At 50.7% G+C, this 25,855-nt stretch overlaps 1 protein-coding gene and 1 long non-coding RNA gene across 6 annotated transcripts in view; one reads left to right on the top strand and one right to left on the bottom strand.

The window, feature by feature from the left end:
• The window catches only part of DYNC2I1 (dynein 2 intermediate chain 1), a 57,358-nt gene that overhangs the window by 8,569 nt on the left and 22,934 nt on the right, over positions 1 to 25,855 (bottom strand). For 2 of the 5 annotated variants that reach the window (XM_042976751.1, XM_042976769.1), the window contains 13 exons: positions 25,128 to 25,190; positions 21,254 to 21,331; positions 20,475 to 20,691; positions 19,541 to 19,643; positions 17,028 to 17,157; positions 13,998 to 14,109; positions 13,159 to 13,244; positions 11,780 to 11,909; positions 9,900 to 10,072; positions 8,884 to 9,046; positions 3,720 to 3,833; positions 3,563 to 3,624; positions 3,071 to 3,122 (listed from right to left, as the gene is read on the bottom strand). In XM_042976751.1, the coding sequence (XP_042832685.1) occupies positions 3,071 to 3,122; positions 3,563 to 3,624; positions 3,720 to 3,833; positions 8,884 to 9,046; positions 9,900 to 10,072; positions 11,780 to 11,909; positions 13,159 to 13,244; positions 13,998 to 14,109; positions 17,028 to 17,157; positions 19,541 to 19,643; positions 20,475 to 20,691; positions 21,254 to 21,331; positions 25,128 to 25,190 (1,483 nt within the window). The remainder of the gene's footprint in view (positions 1 to 3,070; positions 3,123 to 3,562; positions 3,625 to 3,719; positions 3,834 to 8,883; positions 9,047 to 9,899; positions 10,073 to 11,779; positions 11,910 to 13,158; positions 13,245 to 13,997; positions 14,110 to 17,027; positions 17,158 to 19,540; positions 19,644 to 20,474; positions 20,692 to 21,253; positions 21,332 to 25,127; positions 25,191 to 25,855) is intronic. The other 3 variants (XM_042976756.1, XM_042976762.1, XM_042976771.1) reach the window with 3 other exon arrangements.
• Positions 2,416 to 3,293, top strand: LOC122235983. The gene is made up of 2 exons (XR_006214171.1): positions 2,416 to 2,966; positions 3,067 to 3,293. It is a non-coding gene; the product is annotated as an uncharacterized LOC122235983 (long non-coding RNA).

The following is a 25,855-nucleotide window of genomic DNA, read 5'->3' as shown; positions in this document are numbered from 1 at the left end:
CCTCTTAATACAAGTTAAACCAAAATCCAATTACAGTTGCCTCGAATCATTTTTCATTGCTTCAATATCTGTGTTAGGAAGTTAACGTCAAAACGTGGGCCCATGAAGAGTATTCCCTCCATAATGCAGCCGAGGCTCCTGTACTGCCTTATGAGAAAAGGGCTGGTGGAACCAATCAGGAAGCCTTTACATTTTTAGATTTGATAGAATAAAACAATGGCAGGACACTAAGCAAAACAAAAGCAAAACCAAAAAACCCTGAAGTTCCCAACAGCAATACTTAGCTGCAAATGCGCACTGGTGGTCTCCTCAGGAGCACCTCAGGAGCACCCAGCACAAATGCACAGCACACCTGAAGGCCACCTCTCTGCTGCGGGATGCACAGGGGCACCCGCTCTTCCGTGTCCGCACCCCCTTCCCTGAACCAGAACTTCCCCGGACTCCCAAAGCACTTATGGCCACAACTCGGACCCCTCAGCCATTCACTGGCTTTGCCTCCACCTGTTTCCAATATCCTCCCCCTCTTTTGTAATTATTGCAAAGGAGGTAACTAAAACCTGATGCATATTGAAACCCAAATTCTGGGCAAGGTACTGCCTAGAACCTAGGGACTGTATAAACCCTAACTATACAGATAAGTTCAACTTACAGCAAAAAGGGCGACTGTAATTACGTATGATGGGTTCTGCCACAGTTCCAAGAATGTTCATGTTGCTGTCACAGACTTGAAAATGACCTCCATTTTCTCCAGCACGCTGTCCTCTTACAAGAACTCCAGGCCTGAGAGTCTCAGCCCAAATGTGACCTCCCCTGGGAAGACGTCCCTGACCTGGGTGCTCGGCCCCTGGGGAGCACTTCTGATCTAGCAGTCACATCAGCGACCGCTGTGGTTTGCATGCCAGCCTCCCCAGGAGACTACACTCCCTGGGGCAGAGCCAGTGGCCTGTCCCCTTGCTTCCCTGGCACCCAAGACAGGACCGAGCCTGTTCAGAGAACTTTCATCGACGGACGAAGGAAAGATGGCAAAGGCTTAGTGCTAACCATGATCTGAGTTCTCCAACCAGCCACTACTGTCATGCACACAGAAGAGCTGGGAGCCACCCCAAGCATACGGACATTTATGGCCAGAGCCTTTCCAGGAAGATCATCCCCTCTTTTCCCAAAAGCAAAGTTGAAACGTGGTCAGGGTTTGGGTTAGGGTCCTACAGACAGAGGGAGTCTTTCTATAGCAACATTTAACAATGAAATACACACTGTCCTGCAATAACTTTGGTGTGACTTCCATATTCCCATGAAGTATTTTTATTCCAGACGATTTTGTCTCCACAGAAAGATTATGAACGAACTGTGGGCGGAGACTCTCTAATCCTTACTACCCTCCAAAATTCCTAAAAAAGGCCCTGGTCATAGCACAAGTGAGCAACACAGACAGCCTGAAGCTGTGCTCCACAGGCTGCAGCGCTCTTGGGTCAGGGCAGAGGCCTGGGTGAGCCCAGCCAGGGGTCCGGCCGCACCGTGACTCCATGCTGAAAAGGGGAGGACCACCTCCCCTCTAGAGCTGTCCCGCTCTAACGTTCCGAGACTCTGTGAACCACCCAAAGGTCTCACACAGGCTCAGTATAATGGTTTCGTAAGAAGCAGAGAGGCTGCTATAAGAAAACACTGAGAGAAACGTTTACTCTGCCTCAAAACGTTTACCAGTGAAATCAGTGAAGTGATTCTGCCTTGTTCTTAAGGAAGCCAGAGCCCGCGGTAACTTCCAAGGGCCGCCTGTGACACTGACCAGGAAGCCTGCAGCACCAGCTGCACTGACACAGGACAGTGGGAAGAAGATGAGGGTCAGACCCCTGACAGACAGGGTGAAGGGGGCCGGCCACTGGGAAGCAGGCGGGGGGGATAATGATGTGAGGAGAGCGTCCAGGAGCACGAGGCTCCGCTGTCCCCCGGTCCCCGGTCCCCGAGCCTCGCTGGAACTGAAAACCAGATGCCACAGCATCAAAAACAGCAAACTGCTACCGATGAGCCCACTTGTGAGCCAGACCAGGGACCAGGACTCCTCTGAGCCAGACCAGGGACCAGGACTCCTCTGAGCTAGACCAGGGACCAGGACTCCTGCTTACAGGTGCTGCTTGCCACCAGAAACTAAGCCAGATGCCAGAAGCCACAAGCTCCAAACAAGCCCCCAAGGCCCGGTTTTTGACGAGTCTGCTCCAGTTCAGACTCCATGCTAACCCTCCAGCACAAAAACAGGAAGTTCAGCTGTGAGAACCAGACCAAACCAGTCTGAGCCAAGATGGACCCCAGCGATGACCTTTCAGGACTCTCCCCTCATTATGATACTAAAAGCCACACCCAGGGGTGGGGTTTAACATGCTAATTAGACACACGGTGTAGGAAGAAGCACTAAGCATGACCTGTAAGTGCACAAGCCCCCATACACAACCCCGCCCGCCCCCCTCCCTTCCCGCCTGTTCAGACAGCACCCTTTTCCCACCAAAGTTTCTTTGAAGTTCTTGCCAGCCCCTCCTGGGGAGCCAGCCCGAGGACCCTTCGTTCACACACCTCCTTTTTGGTGCACAGGCCCCAGTACAGCCTTGCCTGGGACTCCTGGGGGGGCCTCTCGTCCGGTTCTCCTGCGCAGCGAGCCCAAGGCTGGCTCAGTAAATGCTGCGGCTCCCCAGGCACCAGGATGAACCCTCCACCCACGCCGGGCTCTGAGAGCCCCTGGGGAGTCGTACCGAGGGGACTGACGTGTCAAAACCAAAGGGAAGACGGCCTGAATGTGCGCTCAAGGACTGAGACTCCTGAGTGAACGGAAGGGGCACAGAGAACAGAGAAGAACGACACAGGCGGAGACAGAAATGAGAACATCGTCAGCTGCAAGCACTATGGCTTAATCACACCGAGGGGCCGATCCGCTGGCCGACAAGGTCATGCGATACAGAACGCTAACGTTCCTTTTTCAGGTAGCGAAGTACTTATTTTTCAAAGAGGTTGCCAGTACCTTTCTTTAATCTCCACTCATTCTAGAAAACATTGACTAAAATGAGTTTTTGTATTTCATAGTTACCTAAGTCACTTAGTGAGCCTGCGAGATCTGCCTTCGGTAGTTCAACCACCACCTGCAAACAGAGCGTGGAAATGAGTGTCCGGGCGCCAGGGTACAACCTAAGCACAGAGCCGCTCCAATCAAGACAGCGTGTGGCATTCGGTGCTGAATACGGACCTGCTCCAGACAAGACTGCTCGCTGCCTTGAGAACTGGTATTTAAATGTCGGGAATCCTTTCTTTGACCTGTTTTCACTTCTCCTCACTCACACTGGCCAGCGGCGCGGCCCCCAAGACCGCGTCCCCTGCCGCTCCTCGTACTCCCCCACGAACCCCTGTCGGAGGCGCCCAGCCAATCCAGCCGGACCCTCGGTTTTCCCGTCCTAGACAGGCATGTCGCCGTCCGACACTAGGCACGTAGCACCCCCCGGACTCCCACGTAAACTAGCGGCTCAGAGAGCCCGTGCACGCAGTTGGTGCTGCCCTGCATGTGTCCTGGGCACGTCCTACTCACCCAAACGTTGAGAACCCCACTCTCCTCCAGGGAAGCAACGTGGAACGACAAACCTGACATTTCTAGTGGAAACAGAAACAGAGAAATGGCTTGTGAACAAGGAAACCACATTTCATAACTTGATGCAAGGGTTTTGTGGAGGTGAAAGATCACACACCTTCTTGGGTAGAAAAGGGGGAAAGCACAAAACTCTGTTTTTTGTAGACAGACGTGGAGATGGGTTCTACGGCTTGAACGGGACCGCGGTGGTTTACTGAAGTCAGGAGGCCGTCTAGGGTTTAAAGCACACAGGACCACATGTGAATAGTAAGTCACAAAAGTACAACAGATGTTATGTGGGGTTATAGCCTCCACCAATGCCACAAAACCACAAGTAAGATGATGTGTGGGCCCTGCTTCTGGCACTACCATGAGGCATCACAGACCTCAAAACACCTGTAAGGAGGGAGAGGGGGACGGATTCCAACCAGCCGCTGCGTTTCTGCGGGTCTACAGGCGCGGAGGGCAGGCGTGAGGTTAAGACACTGAGAGGGAGTCAAAGGCAGACAGAAACCAGACAAAAGCGCCCGCAGAGAGTAAATACAACTGCCCGGGCAGGGCCTGGGGGGCCACGCCCCAGCCGCAGGGACGGGCAGAGTGGAAAGTGAAGCCCCACAGGAGGGATGAGCCACAGCAGCACAGGGAGCAGGGACACTCTCCGGCCCCACCCAGAGCGCACCACCCAGTAAAGAAAGGACAATTCACACACTAATGGAATGAAGTTCCTTTGACCTAGAATATCCATCTACCGAATGTGCAAGAGTAAGAAAAAAATCAAGACAAACTCCACTGAGAACTGCTGTAAGAAGAAAATACAAGGGCAAATCAAAGCATTTGAGCAGATGAAAATTCTCTCACCCCCAAACGAGCACTGAACAGAAGCCCAGAGTTCAACAGTCCATGTTGCAGCACCTCGCTTCAAAAAGCTTTTGGAAATGTACTTAAAGTAAGCAAGCAAATGAACAAAAACACCTGAAATCAGAAACCCAGTGTAGAAATGGATAGAAAATAACAAGAAATTGGGGCACCTGGGTGGCTCAGTCGGTTAAGCGTCAGACTTCGGCTCAAGTCATGAACTAGCGGTTCACGAGTTCAAGTCCCACGTCGGGCTCTATGCTGACAGCTCAGAGCCTGGAGCCCTCTTCAACTTCTGTGTCTCCCTCTCTCTCTGCCCCTCCCCTGCTCATGCTCTGTCTCTGTCTCTGTCTCTCTCTCTAAAAAATAAATATTAAAAAAAGGAAAAAAAGAAAGAAAATAGCAAGAAATAAGATGGGAGCCGGGGCTGAACCCTGGAAAAAAAACTGGTGAAGAACGGACAAGGTTCCAGTTCACGGAGCTTGAGGAAGGGGGTGGCCTATGCACTGGGGGGACCGCATGCTGGGGGGAGCTGTGCACTAGGGGGACCACACTGGAAGGGGGCTGCCCACTAAACAGATGCCAGCTGGGGGTGGGGAAAATGCTGGAGAGGAGCACACTGGCAGGGTCACATACTGGGGGGCTGTACAGTAGGGGGCCACACTGGGAGGGGGTTGTGCACTGGGTAGGATGTGTACTGGGGAGCCACACTGCAGAGGCACACATTGGAGGGGCCTGCAGGAGGACGACACTGGGAGGGGCCGTGCTGGGGCGAGGGGGTGGCATGCACAGCCTGGGTCAGAAGCTCCATGGTTCTCCCAGCACTGGGAGCTTAGTGAAACTTGGCTGGTTCCAGTGACAATATTTAGCTGGCAAAAGAAAATGAAGGAGGTGTTTTAATAGAGTAACATCTCCGTATATAGTCTAAATTTTTTTTTAATGTTTCTTTTTTTTATTTTTGACAGAGAGAGAGACAGAGGAGGGCAGGGACAGAGACAGAGGGAGACACAGACTCCAGGTGCCCTGCCTGCATATAGTTTAAAAACTATAGTTCAGGGGGCACCTGGGTGGCTCAGTCGGTTAAGCATCTGACTTTGGTCAGGTCATGATCTCACCATCTGTAAGTTAGAGCCCCACGTGTGCAGATAGCTCAGAGCCTGGAGCCTGCTTCGGATTCTGTGTCTCCCTCTCTCTCTGCCCCTCCCCTGCTCATGTTCTGTCTCTCTCACTCTCAGGGATGAATAGATGTTAAAATAAAATTAAAAAAACATATAGTTCAGTGTTTAGAACATGGTGAATTCAAATATTAATTAGTAACATTGAGAGCAATTAGAAAAAATACACATTTTTAAAAAATGTTTATTTAGTATTGAGACAGAGAGCATGAGCAGGGGAGGGGAAGGGAGACACAGAATCTGAAACAGGCTCCAGGCTCTGAGCTGTCTGCACAGCGCCTGATGCGGGGCTCGACCCCACAAACAGTGAGATCATGACCTGAGCCAAAGTCAGACGCTTAACCGACTGAGCCACCCAGGTGCCCCAAAAACATGCACATTTTTAAAAGCTAACTTTTGTAACAGCATCAAACCCATAAGGTACCTATAACTCAAACATTCTCAACAGCAGCAACATTGCCACCAAAGAGGCAAAAATTGGTTGTCGGGGGGCCAAACAACATTTTGCATGCATTATGAAAATGACTAAAGGGACTGGGGAGGCCAGGAGGGGAGGCTGGAAGGGGGAGCCCACCACTCAGTGTCAATCACAGAACAACCACTGGTTACAGACCCAATATCAGAACCCTCCACAGACAGAACCACCAGGCACGGGCCCCACCAGGGGAAAGTGTGCACTGTGGCTCCTACAGGAAACCCACCACTCCTACAGTTCAGCCAGTGAGACCCCTCATCGCCCTGAACCCCTGCTTTCCTCCAACAGGCTTCCCTTCAAAACGACCCTCCCAACTTCCTCCTTCTCCATAAAATAACGTGCCTCTCGTCTGTTGGACTTGCCCATGGTTCTGCCGTAGCATGCTTGTCCTAGACTGCAACTCTCTGCCATTCCCGAATAAACCCATCTTTTACTGGTAAAATAACCAGTAAATGGTATAAAACACAGTTATGCGTATACTGTGTAAACAGATATGCAGCATGTGTCGTATTAAACTCTCATGGAGGGAGACTGGGAACAGAAAGTTTAAAGGTCACTTGGTAAGAAATGAGAAGACGAGCCACAGCCTGGGAAAAATACCAGCAAAGACACCCCTGATAAAGGACCGTTACCCCAAAAAAACCCCAAACCAAATAAAACCAAAAAACCAAAAAACCAAAAACAAACAAACAAACAAACACTCTTAAAACTCAACAATAAGAAGGCAACAAATCACTGTTAAAAAGGTACGAAACACCTGAAAGGACACGTCCCTGAAGAAGACACACCGTGGCAGAAAAGACTACGAAAAGTCTCCATTTGTCATATATCATCAGGCAACGCACATTAAAACCACAATGAGACACAACTACACACCCATCTGAATGGCTAAAAACCTGGTAGCACGGTGGGCACCTGGGGCTCACAGTTTGCTGGGACTGCAAAATGGTCCAAGCAGCGTGGTACAGGCCCCTTGATGCACGCTCTATTCACAGTCGCCAACAACTGGAATTAACCAAATGCTCATCACCCGGTGGGCGAGTCAACCACATGGTACACGCAGTGGAGGAGTGAGCTGCTGGTGTACAGAGCAGCACCACGACCCACACATGCAGGATGCTAAGTGAAAGAAGCCAGACTCAAGGATCTGCATTCGCATGGTTCCATTTATTCGACATCCGGAAAAAGTAGAACTACGGAGACAGAAAACTGATTAGTGGCTGGTGGGAAAGGGGAGATGGGAAACCAAGTGCAGGTGGAGTACAGGGCAGGAACAGAAAGAAAGACACACTGAAGACAATGGGGTCTGAGCGCAGGCCCTGCCATGAAGTTAGTGCGACCGGGGACAAGCTTCTGCTCCCCCTGAGCAGAGGGGAAGCAAGCCAAGACAGGCATTAAGCAATCAATGTCTGCAAAACACCGGGGCTACTGAGGAAGCCCCAGAACACAGAGTGTCTACCAAGGCTTGGTGGTTATGGTGGTCAAGTATGGTGGTGGTTGTGGTGATTGGTTGCTGTGCTGGTTGGTTGTGGCACTTGGTTATTGTGGGTGGTTGTGGTAGTTGTGTGTGGTTGTGGTAGTTGGTTGTGGTGGTGGCTGTGGTGGGTGGTTGTAGTAGTTTGTTGTAATGGATGGTTGTGGTGGGTGGTTGTGGTAGTTTATTGTGGTGGTTGTGGTCGTCTGTTATGGTGGTTGTAGTGGGTGGTTATGGTAGCTGGTTGTTGTGGTGGGTGGTTGTAGTAGTTGGTTGTGGTAGTGGGTAGCTGTGGTGGTTGTGGTGGTTGGTTGTGGTGGTTGTTGTGGTGGGTGGTTGTGGTAGTTTATTGTGGTGGTGGTTGTCTGTTATGATGGTTGAGGTGGTTGGTTGTGATGGTTGGTTGTGGTGGTTGTTGTGGTGGGCAGTTGTGGTGGTTGGTTGTGGTAGTTGGTTGCTGTGGGTGGTTGGGGTGAGTAGTTATGGTAGTTGATTGTGGTGGTAGTTGGTTGTGGTGGTGGGTGGTTGTCTGTTATGATGCTTGAGGTGGTTGGTTGTGACGGGCGGTTGTGGTAGTTGGTTGTGGTGGTGGGTGGTTGTGGTGAGTGGTTATGGTAGTTGGTCGTGGTGGCTGTGATGGTTGGCGGTGATAGTTGGTTGTGGTGGTGGGTGGTTGTGGTGGCGGTTGTGATGGCTGGCTGTGGTGGTTGGTTGCTGTGGGTGGTTGTGGAAGTTTGTTGTGGTGGTGGTTGTGGTGACCGGTTGTGGTGGTTGGTTATGGTGGTGGTTGTGATGGTTGGCTGCTGTGGTGAGTGGCTGTGGTCGTTTGTTGTGGTGGGTGGTTGTGGTGGTTGGCTGGGGTGGTTGGCTGTGGCTGCAATGGCATGGCAGGAAGGATTCCTGTTAATCTAAAGATCTTGGCAGATGCAGACGTTCAGGATTCTTTCATCCCCCAAGAAGTGAATAACTTGCCATGTACTTCAAGCATCAGGGGGGTTAACTCAGCCGTGGAACACACACATACCGACATGCCTTAAGCTGATTTAAAACTAAAAGTTATTTCATCGAGAACTGGAATCCAGAAATTAACATGAAAGAGCATTCCAATCTTGTCGGCCACCAGCTAAGCAGGGCCTAGGTGGATTTTTGTTTTTACTATTTGCCAAATGCCTCTTTCGCTTGTAGGTCAGACCCCACCCCCTGGGGCAATCTTAATGAATAAATTCAAACAAACTACAGATGTTCCTAAAATCTGTCACGGCTTTTCTAGAAGACACCGGACAGGCAGGTGGGTGTCACTGACCAGTAGAAAACGTTGCTGTCCTGAACGTCCAGAAGCAGTCACCCAGCTTCACATAGTGATGTATTCTGGAGTCTTCTCGTAGGTCCCACACGAGGACTGAGCCGTGCACTGTTCCAGCAAACAGTAAAAACGCTTTAAGAGGGCTAAAGCAGCAACACGTGACCTGGAATGACACACACAGAAAGCCGGAGTCTGAAAACATGAGGCCACGGTCACAGAAGCACCAGCCCTCTCCATTTCCCATGCTGCCCCCGTGAGCCCTCCACCTGGAAGCTGGGGTTCACAGTAGCAGGCGTGAGTCCGCATCAGCGCCAGGTGGAAAGCGGGGAGGATGAGCCACCCTCGCAGGACTGGGGGGCACAGACACGGGGGCCTCGCACACAACAGGGCACCACAACCCCTCTCCATTCAACCCAAGTAGCCGGGCCCAGGATGGCAAAGCTCTCTTTCGTCATTTTATTTATAACCTATATTATAAAACCTGCCTTTTGAGCCCCGAAACCTGACACCTATAAGCTAGTCTTTCCGCCAGCCTTGGTGAGAATGGAGGACTCTGAGGTCAAGGAGCAGATGAACAGGAAAATGCAAAAGGCCGGCTCTCCCACTGTACCCGTGTGGAGCTCGGCCACAGCCCTGGTGATGAGGAGCTGGGAGAGGCAGGAGACCGAAGACTCCAAAAACCTTAAGCCCGTTAAGAAACCCCTAAAATATCCATGACTCAAACAGTGCAAGCCAACAGGACACTTTTGGGGTCCCAGAGCCATGCCGAGGGTGGCCGGCATCTTTATCCCCAATGGAAGGCCGTGATAACCCTGGATCTCTTCAGTCTGAGTTGATCCTTTAAGAGTTTCTAGAGTCAAAACAGACACGTGCACGTGTCCCGTCACACCTGTACATAGCGAAGGATGGCCAGGGAGAGAAAGAAATGACCTTGAACGTCCCTGTAGTCCTGTGTTGCTGTCCCCCTGACACCCCACCCCTCCTCTCATACAAACCTACAACTTCCGGAGCTGTACCTCTGACTCACATATCAGGACCTTCTGCGGCCCTGAAGGCTGCCAGATATCCCACACACACAGCACGTATCTGCCATCCAGCGCGGGATCAAATGCTGCTCCAGGCGGCCCGTGGACAGATACTACTGTCTGCCTCTGCACCTGAGAGGCACATAAGCAGGACACTTTCCGATCTGGGGGGGAAAATGAGAAAAGTACTTCTGCATTTTAGTGTCTTCTAGAATCCATGTTCAATTGACACACTTAAAAATATTCAAATAGGGGCACCAGGGTGGCTCAGTCGCTTACGCGCCCAGCTCTTGATATCGGCTCAGGTCACGAACCCACAGTCATAAGATCGAGCCCCACATCCGGCTCCACACTGAGCGTGAAGCCTGCTTGGGATTCTCTCCCTCTCTTTCTCTCTCTCTCTGCCCCTCTGCTGCTCCTGCACTAGACTCTCTCTCCCTCTCTCAAAATAAACACTTTTTTTACAAATCTTCAAATAAATTCCCCCTTAATGAAGAAACAAACATAATCCTCTCAAAGCGGCCCGTGCCTGAAATCTGGGTTTTATCAAGTGGCCTCTTCCTGAAAAAGGCTCAAGCGGGCCTCAAGGTTTTACTAACGTTCGGTGCAGGCCACGCTTTATCTACTAGCTACTCCCAGAGAACCACGTCACCCGGAGGTGACCTAGAGTCAGGTCACCTCAGTGGGTCCCTTTCATGCCTTGCTGAGACTCTCGGGGCGTGTGGCTTTCACACAGCAAGGCCATTTCACACCAGCCGGCCCGGACACTCCCTCTCCTCCCAACTGTGTTTTCCTTCCCCCTGTGACGAGTCACATTCACTTTTTCTCCAGCTTTTGTCTGTGTGACACCCCCCCCCCCCCGCCACCGGAGAGCAGGACTTCCTGCCCTGGGATGAAGAGGGGTGTGGGAGTGTGAACATGCATGTTTTGAACACTGTAGATACAGTGATTCCCTATTTTTCCAGTAAAGTAACTCTTACCTTTTAAAAACAAAAAACTCTAAAGAACATGAGTTGTTGTTTTTTTAACTAATAATTCCACTTTTGTTAATGTTAAATGCAAAGGAACAAACGTGAATCGAAATGTCTAAACAGCAGGCAGGACAGAAGAAACATCTAGATCAAGTGGCACCCAGGCTTCCCCCAGGCCTGGGAGCACCCGGCGAGGCCGGCCGCTGGCCTCCCCGAGTAAAACATGGAGTTTTATTTGCTGTCAGCTAGAACTCTGAATACATTTTTATTCTTTCTACGAGGCACACTATTTCTGTGTAAGTACGGCACAATAAACAAACTATTTAATAAACTAAACGAATAGCCTTCCTCTCCCTCCTCACAAAGACCAGGACCAGGGTGGGGCCACCGCCTCACCAGCCGGAACCAAAGCAAAGAGGTGACCAGCTCAAGAAACAGAAATGTGGCCATGCAAATGCAGCTTGTTTGAAGTCACTGAGACGGTCCCACGTGCGTGGCGGCCGGGCGTCCTCTGCTCAGCACGTGGTGCCCCGGGGCCAGCGGAGGGCGCTCACTGAACACCCCCTCGTGCAGCTCCCCAGGGCCCCCCCACTCCAAGAAACCAAGAGAAGCCCAGGAACAGGACTGAAAAAGAAATACGATTTCAAACAAACACACAGAACCTCAGCTTCCACTTTTAACTATGGCACCACGCCCCCCCCCCCCCCCCCGCCATCGCCTCCGGCGGGTGTCCACGTGACTCTAACGCACATTTACACAAAAACCGACCTTGCCCGTCAGAGTTCACAGATGCCGAATCTAATTCCCATGATGCTAACACAGGATGCCACAGTAAAGACGGTTATTCCAGCAGAAACGCTGGGGATTAGACTTAAAAGCGCGCGGAGGTCAGCCCCTTACTCTGGAGGAACGGCAGGCTGGTATTCAGCTGGGAGGCGCTGTCACTGATACGCAGGGCGCTGTCCTGTGCTGCGGGGCTCCAGCTGGGCTCCGCTGCCATACGGTCCTCTTCCAGCAAAACCGCAATCACCTTTCAGAGACAGTGAACGGTCTCTCGTGAACATTTCGAACGTATTCACTCTCACGAGAAAAAAACAAAACACACAAATCATAACGTTGTGCCTCCATCTCTGAAAACAACTGTTTAACTCCAAGGCGTCACGGAGATGAACAGAATGAAACTTCAAACTAGGTTGCCCTTTCCGAGCAATAACAGAAACTAACAGGTAAAGTTCCATTAATGTGAACCCCACAGGACAGCCGTTATTATTTAACGTTAGATGTCATTTTTTACGGTAAACACCGTGCTAAAAATAACAGGAGGAAAAAGGCTGGCCACCTCCGTTGTCTTGTCTAAGAAAGGGCTGTAAAGAATGTCGTACACACAGCACGCTGACTCCCGGGGCCCCGTGAGGACACACTGAGCAGGAAGTCAACGGAACAGCTCTAATAGGTCACGTGCAGGGTGATGACGGGAAAGGGAGACATGGCAGATTCAGGAGACCTGACGGGACCAGCGGGGAGGACGAGCCGCAGAAAAGGAAGGAGAGCTGGGAGGGCCAGGCCGGCCCTGACCCCTGACCCGGCCCACTCTGTCCTCACTCACCCCTACTCCAGCCCAAGCCCCCCGCTTCACCCTGCTCACAACGGCTCTCCTCGTCGCTCCCCGTGAACTCACCCTAAAATTTAAAATTACGTCGGGAGTACGATCGATCTCCCACGGCAAAGACTCTCTCCGTAACACAGCAGGGGGAGGGAGTGACTACCATACGTCCAGATGGAAGATGGACACAGGCTTACTCCAAACCCACACTTGCTGCTGACACAGACACAGGAGACAACTGAGGAAACAGGAGTGACTTCCTTCCTGATGCTTCTGAGGAGTACTGCTATTGTAAGAGCCTCGCCCTGAAGCGAGTCCCCTGTGTGGGGACTGTGGCCTGCGTAGAAACAGCTGGGGGTGGGCGGGGTGAGGAGGGGCTCCCATGAGACCACCAGCCATGAGGTGACAACTAAAATCGGACGTGGGCTTCAACAGACCCTTCCCTTCATCTTTGTGTATATTTTGTAAATTTCCACAATCAGTTGAAAAGTTATGAATTTACTAATTTCAAACACCCTAGTGTATGCCTTGACCATTTAATATTATTCGTTTGACAAATTAATATTAGTATCTGTTTTTTAGTCTGTATTTATTTTAAAATGTAAGCAGCTGACACGCACGTGTGGGACACGTGCCCGCGGGGGCCAGGGTGCGATGGACACAGGGCAGCGCGTACCTGGCAAGCGGCCCGAAGGAAGCGGGACAGCCTGGGCGTGTTGACCTTCGGGGCACCAGTGTCACAGGGGTCTCCGCTGCCACTCCCTAAAGAGACCAGGCTGTGCTGAACCAACCGACTACCATCACGTTTCACACACCTTAGGGTTCAAAGAGCTGTTAGAAACGAATGCTAAGAGCCCTGGAGGGAAAAGTCGAAGAATTTTACATTGCATTCTCTAGATCTACCGCGGTGTTTTCAAACACAACTGCATCTTGTTTTACAGAAAGTCTGTACGCAGGACCCTACTGAAATGCAGCAAGGAGAATAAAGGCATCAATGCAATCATTACATAAGTCTCATGTTCGGGTCCCCTCTTTTCTCTCCACACAGCTCACCTGAGGAAAGCGGCGGCTGGGGCCCCAGCCGCAGGGTCACGTCCTGGGAAAGCAACTGTTACCAAGCAGGACGGCGTGTATCCTTTGGGCCTTCCCTCTGTACCAGGCGACACGCCTGCAGACTGCACCTAATACATGAGGGCAGGCTGGCCCCAACTTAAGAGCAGAAAGGGCTCCAAAGCCCATTTACAAGTGCTTGTTTGGAACATGGACTCTCCCGATGTTGAGGAATAAAAGTGTTATAAACCCTGGTCAAGACCCAGACTGGGCCTCCAGCTCCGCACTAAGGGTAGTGGTTCCCTAAAGCTTGTAGAGAATACTGGGTGTTGCCCTTGTCACACACTAGCCACCCAACCCAAGAGAAAGGTCTAAGAAGAAAGGACAAGAAAGGTCATGAACACAATACCAAAATTAATGTAAAGACACAGCCCTTTCAACGGTCAAGAGCAAAGGCTTGCTCACCCCCTGACACAGCCGTGCCCTCTCCCGGGTGCTGGCTCCACACTCCCCTGGTCTCTACCTCTTCGGTCTGGGTGTCTCTGTCGACATTATCTTCATTGTACTGAACATATGCCTTAACAAAAAGATACGCTGGAATTAGCACCACACCTCAACTTCAGAGCAATTTCTCATTACTGGAAAAAAATTAAAAATGGTAAAGTTAATAATGAGTCTTCTTGCTTTCCCCAAAAGTATCGAGACATAAATAACCATCTTGCAAAGACCACTTGGGTCTCAAATGTTTTAGAAAGTCACCCCAGACTGTCAGGTAGACCAGCGAAGGGTGCTGGAAGGGACCAGAGTCCCCAGTCCTAGGAGGGAAGGGTGAGGCACCAGCTGGAGGCAAGAACAGTGATGACGCGAAAGCTGCACATTAAAACCCTGGAGCTCAAGGTCCTGACCTCGTGGCTTCCAAGGCCTTGGGGCTGACAGACCCAGAGCCCGCGGCCCTCCTCCACCCCACCCCGGGAACCCCTAGACTCGACATGATGCATGCACACTGAGGGCACAGGCCCTCCCCAGACAGAGAAAGGCTGCCCCGAGTTTCCCACAAACCTCGGAGGGTCAGATGACCCCCTCCCAGTCTGGGGAAGGAGTTCCCCCAAGGGTTGGAAGCACGACCCTCAGAGACCACCCCGCAGCACCCCAGCCCCTCCCAGCTCCTCCCAGCCTGGAGAGACCAGTAACATCCAAACCCAAAGCAACCCGGGCGGTTCCAGCCTGGTTCCAGCGGGGAAGCTGACGGCTCTCCCACCTGGAGAGTGAACTTTCCTTTCAAGAAACTGCTCCGTGATGGCTACTTCCCTCCCGCCGTCCTTAGTCTTTATTCGAGCGCAGGTTCCCCCCACTTAAGTCTTCCGGCAGGAATCCAAGGGCTTGGACCTCTGTCCACACAACACAGACACTCCCTTATCCAGGGCAAAACAATTTAGCTTTGGTTTGGAAACAGTGCCCCCTGGGGGTGCCTGGGAGGCTCCTCTGGTGGTTGAGTCTCGGACTCCTGATTTCAGGTCGGGTCATGATCTCAGGGTTCCTGCAATCGAGCCCCGAACTGGGCTCTGTGCTGACAGCATGGAGCCTGCTTGGGATTCTGTCTCTCTCTATCCCTCTCTCTGTCTGCCCCTCCCCTGCTCACGCATGCATGTTCTCTCTTAAAAGAAATAAGTAAACTTAAAAAAAACAAAAAGAAAATACTCCCACCTAGCACAGCAACATCCTATCCTCTTAGAACCTACTGGCTCTGCAAAACCAAACACAACTCGGGTTTCCAACAGGTACGTGCTTCGGCAAAGATCATTTTGTTCCTAATAGCTGTGAGACGAGGACGATGAGCAAAGAAGCTAAATACTCCACTGCAGGCCTAAGGGAGCCATCTGTGAAGCCAGCTTTCCGAGCTTCACCCTGTGACCTTCTTCCCGCCACCCTGTGACAGATGGCGACCACACCCCAGACCCGCTCGCTGCTGACGCCATCGGGGACAGAATGATAACCTAACACAGGCACCCACTCACTGCTGACGCCATCGGGGACAGAATGATAACCTAACACAAGCACCCGCTCGCTGCTGACGCCATCGGAGACAGAATGATAACCTAACACAGGCACCCGCTCGCTGCTGACGCCATCGGGGACAGAATGATAACCTAACACAGGCACCCGCTCACTGCTGACGCCATCGGGGACAGAAGGATAACCTAACACAGGCACCCGCTCACTGCTGACGCCATCGGGGACAGAATGATAACCTAACACAGGCACCCGCTCACTGCTGACGCCATCGGGGACAGAATGATAACCTAACACAGGCACCCGCTCACTGCTGACGCCATCGGGGACAGAAGGATAACCTAACACAGGCACCCGCTCACTGCTGACGCCATCGGGGACAGAAGGATAACCTAACACAGGCACCCGCTCACTGCTGACGCCATCGGGGACAGAATGATAACCTAACACAGGCACCCGCTCACTGCTGACGCCATCGGGGACAGAAGGATAACCTAACACAGGCACCCGCTCACTGCTGACGCCATCGGGGACAGAATGATAACCTAACACAGGCACCCGCTCACTGCTGACGCCATCGGGGACAGAAGGATAACCTAACACAGGCACCCGCTCACTGCTGACGCCATCGGGGACAGAATGATAACCTAACACAGGCACCCACTCACTGCTGACGCCATCGGGGACAGAATGATAACCTAACACAGGCACCCGCTCACTGCTGACGCCATCGGGGACAGAAGGATAACCTAACACAGGCACCCACTCACTGCTGACGCCATCGGGGACAGAATGATAACCTAACACAAGCACCCGCTCGCTGCTGACGCCATCGGGGACAGAATGATAACCTAACACAAGCACCACTCACTGCTGACGCCATCGGGGACAGAATGATAACCTAACACAGGCACCCGCTCACTGCTGACGCCATCGGGGACAGAACGAAAACCTAAGAGGTGATTCCTGACTTCAGACACTTTACAACCTTGCTGGGAGGTCGGACAGCTCCGTAACTAATTGTGCGGGGTGGGTAGAGAGCTCCGGAATAAGAGAGAGGTACAGCGTAAGTCCTGAGGGAAGGAGTCCCCTAGAGAACAGACGCGGGCGATGAAGCACCCACAGGTAAATGAGAGGAAGGCCGACAGGGACGGGGGCCTGGCACCCGGAGACCTGCGTGGGAGGGCGGGTGGAACGCGACAGACGTAACGTTCTGCCGGACTTTAAATAAACCATCTGCAAGTCTGGGAGCGTGCCCCGTCCCACGTGGGCCATACACCCCTGCTCTGGAGCCCTGGGAACGCCTGCACGGGCTCCGGGTTAGTGAGAGCCACGTGACAAAGGGGTCCCTTCTTCCTCAAGTCCACCCCCTCCACACACCACCCCCAAGCTCTAGCGTTCGGAGACGAGACACGGGGCGGCTCAAGTACACCTTAGCGTGCGCCACCTGCATTCCGTCACCCCGTGAATACGTCTTATACTAACCTGCTTGGTGTTTTTTCTCCCGAAGTTTCTGATATACATGTCATACTCATTTACTGGTGGTAGGTCCAAGAGAGAGAAAGTGAGTGAAAAATCCAAGTCAATGAGCCGAAGCAGTTTTGTACTGCGTGCCCTTCGAAATTGGAAACGAGACAAAAGTTAAATTGAATAGGATGCAAAGGGAAGGACAGAGAGAGTGCAAGGAACCTTATGATCAGATGCAGGTAGCCGTCAAAGACCGAGTTTTTGTGTGGGTATGAGTCTGAGGTATTTAATAGTTGTTAAAAATAACACGGTCATGTGCATCAACAATGCGAAAACAGAACGAACCAAATTTTGATTCTTCTAATTCAGTGCACCTGAGTGAACACAAAATAAAGTTACAATATGTGCACTCTAGAAATTTCATGGACAGCAATTACTTTACTCCATGAATTGATGTCTCAACCAGAAGGGTTACATTCTGTGATGTCACCTGGGCTGTGGCCAGAGCACAGCTGGCCCGGCGTGTGCTGTCCTTTAGGCCACTCTTCCGAGATGACCAGACAGGATGAGGCCACGCATCACATGACCCGGCCCGTCGCCCCTCCTGCCCGGTGAGGCTGCCAAGACACTGCTGGCACATGGTTCCCTCTGGCCTCCTCCTTCCAGCCGCCCTAACGTGGCATGCCCGGGACCAGTCCCTGTCTTCACTGCTCACCCCCAGTGGAATACGAGCTCGGCCTGGGCACAGTTTCCTTTCTTTCCTTTCTGTGATTTCCACACAGGTGCTGCTCAGTCTGCAGGTGGTGAATGGTCCTCCACCACCTGGGCACCTTGCAAAGGAGATCTGCTCCTTTCTTCCTTGTGCACCCATTTTGGCCTTTGCCAGTAACTGCCACCTTTGCATAACCTTATTCTCTGACCACTGTCACCATCTTCCCAAATTATTGCCTCCAGTCTCCCATATTTAGTGTAATTTCTGAGCTTAAAAAATGCATGTAATATGTGTACACATGAGGTATCACGATATGGTAACGTCCCAGGACATGCTGCCTGATGTCAGGACCACGAAAACTAGGGGCAACCTGTACCCACTTAGGGCCCCTCCCTGATGCACCCCTAACCCCTAGAGCCCATGACAATCACTATACAGAACTTGGAAATATTCATCTTCTTGCTTTGTAAAATATAGTTTTATCTTACCTTTATATAGATGCCTAAACATATATATAACTTCATACACACACACACACACACACAAATATATATATATATATACACACACACACACATATATACAACCTTTATATACATGCCTAAACATAAGAACACTGTGTGGTTCTGATTGTTTCTGAATTTATAAAAATTATCTTAAACCAGGGGCGCCTGGGTGGCTCAGTCAGTTAAGCGGCCGACTTCGGCTCAGGTCACGATCTCGCGGTCCGTGAGTTCGAGCCCCGCATCGGGCTCTGGGCTGATGGCTCAGAGCCTGGAGCCTGCTTCCAATTCTGTGTCTCCCGCTCTCTCTGACCCTCCCCCGTTCATGTTTTGTCTCTCTCTGTCTCAAAAATAAATAAACGTTAAAAAAAAAATTTTTTTTTTTTTTAATTATTTTAAACCAGATGGAGTATCCAAGACTTGAATGAGATTAAAGGAAAAACAAACCCTAGCCATAGTGGCAAAAACTGGTTTTACTTACCTCAATAGGAGGTCCAAAATATGAGGACAACAAAAATGATGTGAAAACTTATTATTCATGATTTATTTGTTCATTCAGGAAAGTTTACTGAGCACCTACTAAGGCTATGTACTGAGCTAGATAGTATGATGGATTTTAAACAGTTTTTAAAAACATATTTAATTTTTACATTTACTCCTAAATCATATTTGAGTTTAATATGATAGACCCTTGACTTGAGCCTACCTCCTCTGACTTTCATAAATTTCTGACTGTACAGATTCGTAAATGTACGGTAATTATAAGCTTGGACTGTGACGTCTTGTAGTCCTGAGTTCAAAACTCAGCTCCACCACTCACCAGATGTCAACCTGGAGCCTCACTTTCCTCATCTACAAAATGGGGCTGCAGGGGCGGAGCCAAGCAGTTACCACACAGGGAGCACAGTGCCTGAGGCACCGAAGGAAAGTCACACTCAGTACGTGTCACCGGCCCTTCGTACCCTTAACCGTCCCAGGTTCCTCAGCTTCCTCATCCGAGGAACTGATGCACTAGGCGATGGACCTCGAGTGGGAGCGGCCCCCGGACAGGCAGAAGGGTCCGCTGCGTTCAGAGAATGCGCGACTGTGACCCTGTGGCGGCCAACCTAGGGCAAAGCCCCCAGGTGCCGCAGGAGAAACAGAGGTGCACACACTTAACTAGCAACATGGTGTCTGAACGTGGACAAGCGGAGCACAAATCTAAAAATGTACCTAAAGTCCGTAGTGAAAGTAAGAAAGAAGGCCTCTATTTTTTTTTTATGTTGAAGTACATTAAAATTCCATTAATACCCTTCACAAATTCCCAACACACCTACTTTTGCTTAAGGGCCTGAGTCCGACTCTTCTGTCGGCGTGAGGCTGTCGCAAAATCCATGAAAATTCCACAAACAGGGGCTCTGGAAGGGGAACTGTTTGCATCTAAACAAAAAAAACAACAAAAAAAGCTATTTTGTACAACTGAAGCACTTCTTTCACACAGGACAGCTTCCCCGGCTTCAGAGACACTGGTTTCTCTACAAACTCGGGAGAACGTTCTATACGTCTGCACTGGCCATCTCAGTTTTGCTACCTCTGCAGCAGGATGCAAAACAGGAGCATAAGAAGCACTCTGCCTAACTTTCGCTCGGATGACTATATTAACTGCTAATCATAATTAGTTGTATTAATTACTAATTATTACTTATTCTCTTTCAGTGACTTTAAAATATTTACTCCTACTTTTAAAATATTTATCATGTGGAGATACCAAGAATTTTTGAGCTGGACACGTTTCTAATTTTGCACAGGAAATCCGAGAAAGAAGGGCTCACTTAGGAGTGTTCGAGACCGGTTCGGAGGGCCACATTCCTGAACCCGTCTCCCCGAGCTGGCCCTGGGCTCTGCTGCCCCCACCCTGAGCCTCCTGCTGACACGCTTCCCTTGAGGAAGGTCAAAGACAGTGGCCTCAGAAAACAAGCGCACGTGCTGCAGACGGGGAAAGGGGAGCAGGGCCGCGTCCAGGACTGGCGCTTCCTGCCTGAGCACCCACAGGCTGACACGTGCTCACAGCCACCCGCAGGCTGCAGGCGCTGACCAGAGGCCGCGTGCAGCTGTTTTCCCCGAAGACAGTCCCTATCACACGTTACAGTCGCCTGGCATCGTCGTGGGAGCACGGGACACTCACACATCTGCCACCTAAGATTAGAAGAATTCCACCCACAAGGACCGTGCAGGCTCGGGCACCCACTGTCCCCTGAGACAGATGCGCACCTGTCTCTGCCTCCCTCTCACCCTCCGTCAGACCTCGCTTCTGAGACAGTTTGCAGGACAACTCGCCAATCCTTTCGTTTTCTGCGTTAATGGCTTCCTGAATTTCTTGTATCTCCTTTTTTCTAGCCAGAGGAAGCTCTTCGATTTTCTCTTTTGGTTCCAGTTCATTTGACACATCATCATCTCCATCACAAACCTCAAAGTCATCTTCGTAGTCCTACAAACGATAATTACACCCTGGAACCTTTAAGACAAACCGACCTTAAACAACACTCATATGAAACAAAACATGCAAATTAGAACTTAAAACAGACAAAATTCTCATTATGGCTAAGAAAGGTTTTTATAGTTAACTGATTTCAACACCACTGAGCTATAAATCTGTATGGACTGCTGCCTTATTCTCTAAAAATGAACTGCACTGTATAGATTTACATACACAGACAGCTCTTAACAACAGAAGCACGCAAACGTTTTTGTGCTGAGAATGTGAGAGTGTAAGTAAATACACACACTCCACTCACACGTACATTCACTCAAACATACACACACGTTTGGATGCCGTGCACTTAATGGGTTAAACTGTAAAATCACTCAACCCCATCACCTGGTGGCACTGACAGGCGCCAGCACCTGTTATTGGTAACAAGCCTAAATGAAACACAGGTGGAGTAAAAGTAGCAAAGAGAGAGAAATGAAGCCATTAAGTTACTGTACTTAAGCAAATTTTAAGAACAAATTATTTTTAAGCTGAGAAAAATTTTAACTGTTATACAAACTTCAAAATCATCTTCCAAACAAGGTGTATATTCATCAGTTCCAGCATTTTCTATATCAGTGTCTTCCTTTTCAATTTCCTGGAGGCAAAAACCAAACACATAACAAAAAAATTCAATAGCAAATTTGAATTTTGCAAATAGATTGGGAAAATATGTTTTCTAAGATTCATTTAATGTTGCTAACTTTAAAATGTAATTAAATTTTTTTTTAATGTTTACTTATTTCTGAGAGAAAGGGTAGACAGAGCGTGAATGGTGGAGAGGCAGAGAGGGAAGGAGACACAGAATTCGAAGCAGGCTCCAGGCTCCGAGCCGTCAGCACAGAGCCCGACGCGGGGCTCGAACCCACGAACCACGAGATCGTGACCTGAGCCGAAGTCGGACGCTGAACCGACTGAGCCACCCAGGCGCCCCAATTTTAAAATGCATTTATAAAACTAACACAACCTAACTGCAAATTCTTTAAGAAATACCTCGCTAACCAGTATGACCATAAAGAGACAAAAGCTAATGAACTCGTCCTTTCTGAGAAAGCGTACAATTCTGACGAGATGTGTAACAGGGCGTTCTCAGAGCATCCCTGTTCTCTTCACGGAGGGCAGACAGGCTGTGCCAACACTGGCCCCGCAGACCCAGAGCGCTCCTGCCTCGTGGCTTTGCCCTCCAGGCCTGGGGCTCACCAGGGGGATTCTCCAAGTCCTACAGTGGGAGGCGTGCCCCGTCGGGCTCTGGGGGTTTGGGAGGTGAGCTTAGATCACCCTAAAGCCACCCTGGTCTGGATCTTCAGGACAGTAAGAGGCTACCAGGAAAACCAAATAGAAACATATTCCGGGTTTCCAGGATAAGAGGGGAGCAAAAATGAAATACGTGTTTAGAAAACTCGTCCTTCCCACCCCGAAGCCATTCCTCCTCTTGTCCACATCCTACCGACCCGCAACACAGCACCTCCGTGTCACGCAGGCACAGATAAGGCACTTCCCCCACCCCTCATCCTCAGCCCAGCAAACCCTCCCTGCCGCACGCCCTCCCGTTCACTCAAGCACAGAGACCCTCTGGGAGAGAAATGTGACCACAGCACACCCACGTCCACACCTAGGTAGCCCCACCCTTGCTGGAGGGCGCCCCCACAACAAACGTTCCCCAGAAGCGTTCCAGCTCTGATCCCAGGGGGAGCAAGCGCACCGATAAAGGGGACCCTCTGGGCTTGGGTGCAGAGGGGCAGGACGACGGTGGGAAAGAAATGATCCCCAGGTTTTCACGGGTGAAAACTGGGCGGATGCTGGCACCTCAACCAGAAGAGGCACAGAGGTGGGGGAGGGAGTCCATGGGGAGGGTGGGAAGCATGGCTTGGATGTGCTGAGCGTGAGGAGGACGGCAGGGCCAGCCAGGAGGAGGAGAACGGCAGGGCCAGCCAGGAGGAGGAGGACGGCAGGGCCAGCCAGGAGGAGGACGGCAGGGCCAGCCAGGAGAAGATGGAGTTCGGGAGGCATTCAGTGACGTGGCCGGGCGCCTTCCAGAACCCGATAAAGTGCCGTGCAGTAAACAGTGCCAGAAAACCAACACTTCACGCCACGCAGATTCTAGCTGCTCCTCAAAATGGATAATATCTGGTCTGACTTTCTCAAAGTGAACAGGACTGACGGGATTATTAAGGACACCTCACTGCCTGGGGGTTGGGAAGTTACTTTATGCTGATACTTTTTAGGAAGAACTACTCCGGAAAAAGGTCCTTTGGGCACACTGTCATATAAAGTCACTGTTAATTACAGCGAATGACACATTACATTTATTGCATCAACAGATAAGACACCTGTTAACTGATAAGAGAAACAAAAATGTGTGCAGAAGTTTTAAGCACATCTCGGGCATCACACTGCCCAATCCCATTCAGCTCCCGAGGACCCCTGACACCTCACCCACAGGGGCTCTGCACACGTCCCAGCAAACAACACACTCCCAGAGTGGGCCAGCCTCTCCTCCAGGGGACGGCAGGGCCGATGTGTCACTTCTCTGCAGAGCTCAAACCCAGCCAGAGACGATGACAACAAAAGTACCACCAGCAGAGCCCAACTGCCCCTTCATCAGTGGCATTAAGCAGAGTGTGGGGAATAAGCTTAGGAATTCCCTGAGCCTGCACTGATGGGTTCACAAGGCATAAAGAATTACAAGGCCATAGAATGCTCACACCCAAGTTTGGGTAAACAGGATCAGGTAAATAGGTACAGGAGACCCAGGATGGGGGGGGGGGGGTGTTGAGGGAGGGCGGAGGGCAGAGGCCCCAGGATAGAGAGGGCAGGGCCAAAGCCCCAGGAGAGAGAGGGCGGGACCAAAGCCCCAGAATAGAGGGGGCAGGGCCCAGGCCCCAGGATAGGGAAGGCAGGGCCAAAGCCCCAGGGTAGAGGGGATGGGGCCCAGGCCCCAGGATAGAGGGGATGGGGCCCAGGCCCCAGGATAGAGAGGGCAGGGCCAAAGCCCCAGGATAGAGAGGGCAGAGGTCCCAGGATAGAGAGGGCAGGGCAAAAGCCCCAATACAAAGCTATATGAGGTAAATAAGATTAGGCATGCAGGGTGGATTCACCCCCCAATTTAGTACTATAGCAGAAAGCTGCTCTCACAGGAAGGAAGCACCAAATTAAGTAAACAGGTAAATAGGGCTATAGGCCACTGCAGGATGAAGCTGCCCAGAATGGAGGCGATTAGCAAAAGAAAGGTGCCTTGTTGACCCTGAGGTAGCAAGCTCTGTCTGTCTTGTTCCCTAGGCTGGTAAGATAAACAGACATGGTGCCTCAAGTCTGCTGTTAACATCCATCTGCCCTGGGCCAGGATTTTGGTTTATATTGACCCAAACCTCTAACACCATATATCTTCAAAACCCCCTTTTCCTCATGCCCATGAGTTAATGTTCCCAGATTTATTGTCTCTTTGTGCACGTCCATCAACATGTTTGTAAGCCTTTTGATCCTAATAAAAACGGAGCAAGGACCTTAATCGGGGCTCTTGTCTCCTCCCAGACATCAGCCATCTCTCACATTTTAATCCTGCGTCCCGCTTTCTGGCTGGACAAGGAAGAACTTTAGGCCCAGAGTCTAGGACAGTACAGTGCCTGATGCCTGACTGGTCAGTTCTGGAAAGAACTCTTATAAGAGGATAGTGCCATTTCCTTGATCTCCCTGGTTTGCCTCATATTTCTGAAAATTATCTGTTACCTTGACTGTCTCACCGATGACGAATCTCATCTTTTAGTTGGCTCCTTCAATCCTCCTCAACCTTCTTGAATTTGAATACAGGGCACAGATGAAAAGGCTGGCTGTTCACTTAGCTGGAACCTCCTCCCTGCCATGCTCTTTGCAAAGCCTTCTCCTCTCCCTGACAGAGGGAGGCCGCGGCATCCAAGCTCCTGCCCAGTGAACCAGTCACCTCCTTCCAGCCCAAGCACAAGATGCCTTTGGCACCACCCAGGACTCTCAGATGCAAATTACATGTCATTAAAATCTATTCCTTCCCTTCATACCAATGTTCTGCTGTCTAAAAGGAATAATGATGGGGCGCCTGGGTGGCTCAGACGGTTAAACGTCCGACGTCAGCTCAGGTCACGATCTCACGATTTGTGGGCTGGAGCTCCGCGTCGGGCTGTGTGCTGATAGCTTGGAGCCTGAAGCCTGCTTCAGATTCTGTGTCACCCGTCTCTCTCTGCCCCTCCTCCGCTCATGCTATGTGTCTCTCTCAAAATAAATATTAAATAAATAAATAAATAAATAAATAAATAAATAAATAAAAGGAATAATGATTACCCTAATAAAAAGGCACTATGAAACCAAAGTATGATGAGTAAAAGCATGTCTTTGGCAAAATATAAAAGACATACTCTCCTTACCGCAATTTCTGCACTTCCTGGCCTCAGAGCCTGCTTCCACACTGCGGAGCCCTCTCGGCAGCTCTGGTGGAAGATAGCAGAGCCGGTCAGGCCAACCACTGATACACCTGGTCCCCCATGAAGGCACTGCCCTCAGTGGCTGAAGACCTGGGTTCTGGCCCCGAGGTGCACAAACAAGGTCACTGAGGGCAAGTAATCCTGTGCCTCGGTTTTCCCCTCTGAGAAATAGGAATAATTGTGGTCCCCCCCCCCCGCCAGCCACAGGAATGCATTCCAAGACCCCCAATAGATGCCTAAAACCGTGGATGGTCCCAAACCGTACACATGCCACGTTTTTTCCTATACGTACAACACCTATGATTTAATTTAAGTTTAATTTATAAATTAGGCATAGTAAAAGATTAGCAACAATAACTAATAACAAAACAGAACAATTATAATGATATCCTGTAATAAAAGTTATGTGACTCTGGTGTCTCTCTCAAAATACCTACTGTCCTGCATTCGCCCCTCCCTGTGATGATGTGAGATGGTGAAATGCCCACGTGACGAGGCGAAGGGAGGGGGGTAAGCAGGCGTGTGACACAGCATTGGGCTACTACTGACGTCTGATGATACGTCCGAAGACAGTCGTCTGCTTCCGGCCCGTTGCTCCCCGCGGGTATCTGAACCACGGATAAGGGGGCACCACCGGACCTACTTCCCAGTGCCAGTGACCCTGCACCGGT

Source organism: Panthera tigris, chromosome A2 (assembly GCF_018350195.1).
Source record: "Panthera tigris isolate Pti1 chromosome A2, P.tigris_Pti1_mat1.1, whole genome shotgun sequence".
NCBI lineage: Eukaryota > Metazoa > Chordata > Mammalia > Carnivora > Felidae > Panthera > Panthera tigris.
The sequence above is the reverse complement of the archived record's forward strand: the minus strand, read 5'-3'. Positions and strand labels throughout refer to the sequence as shown.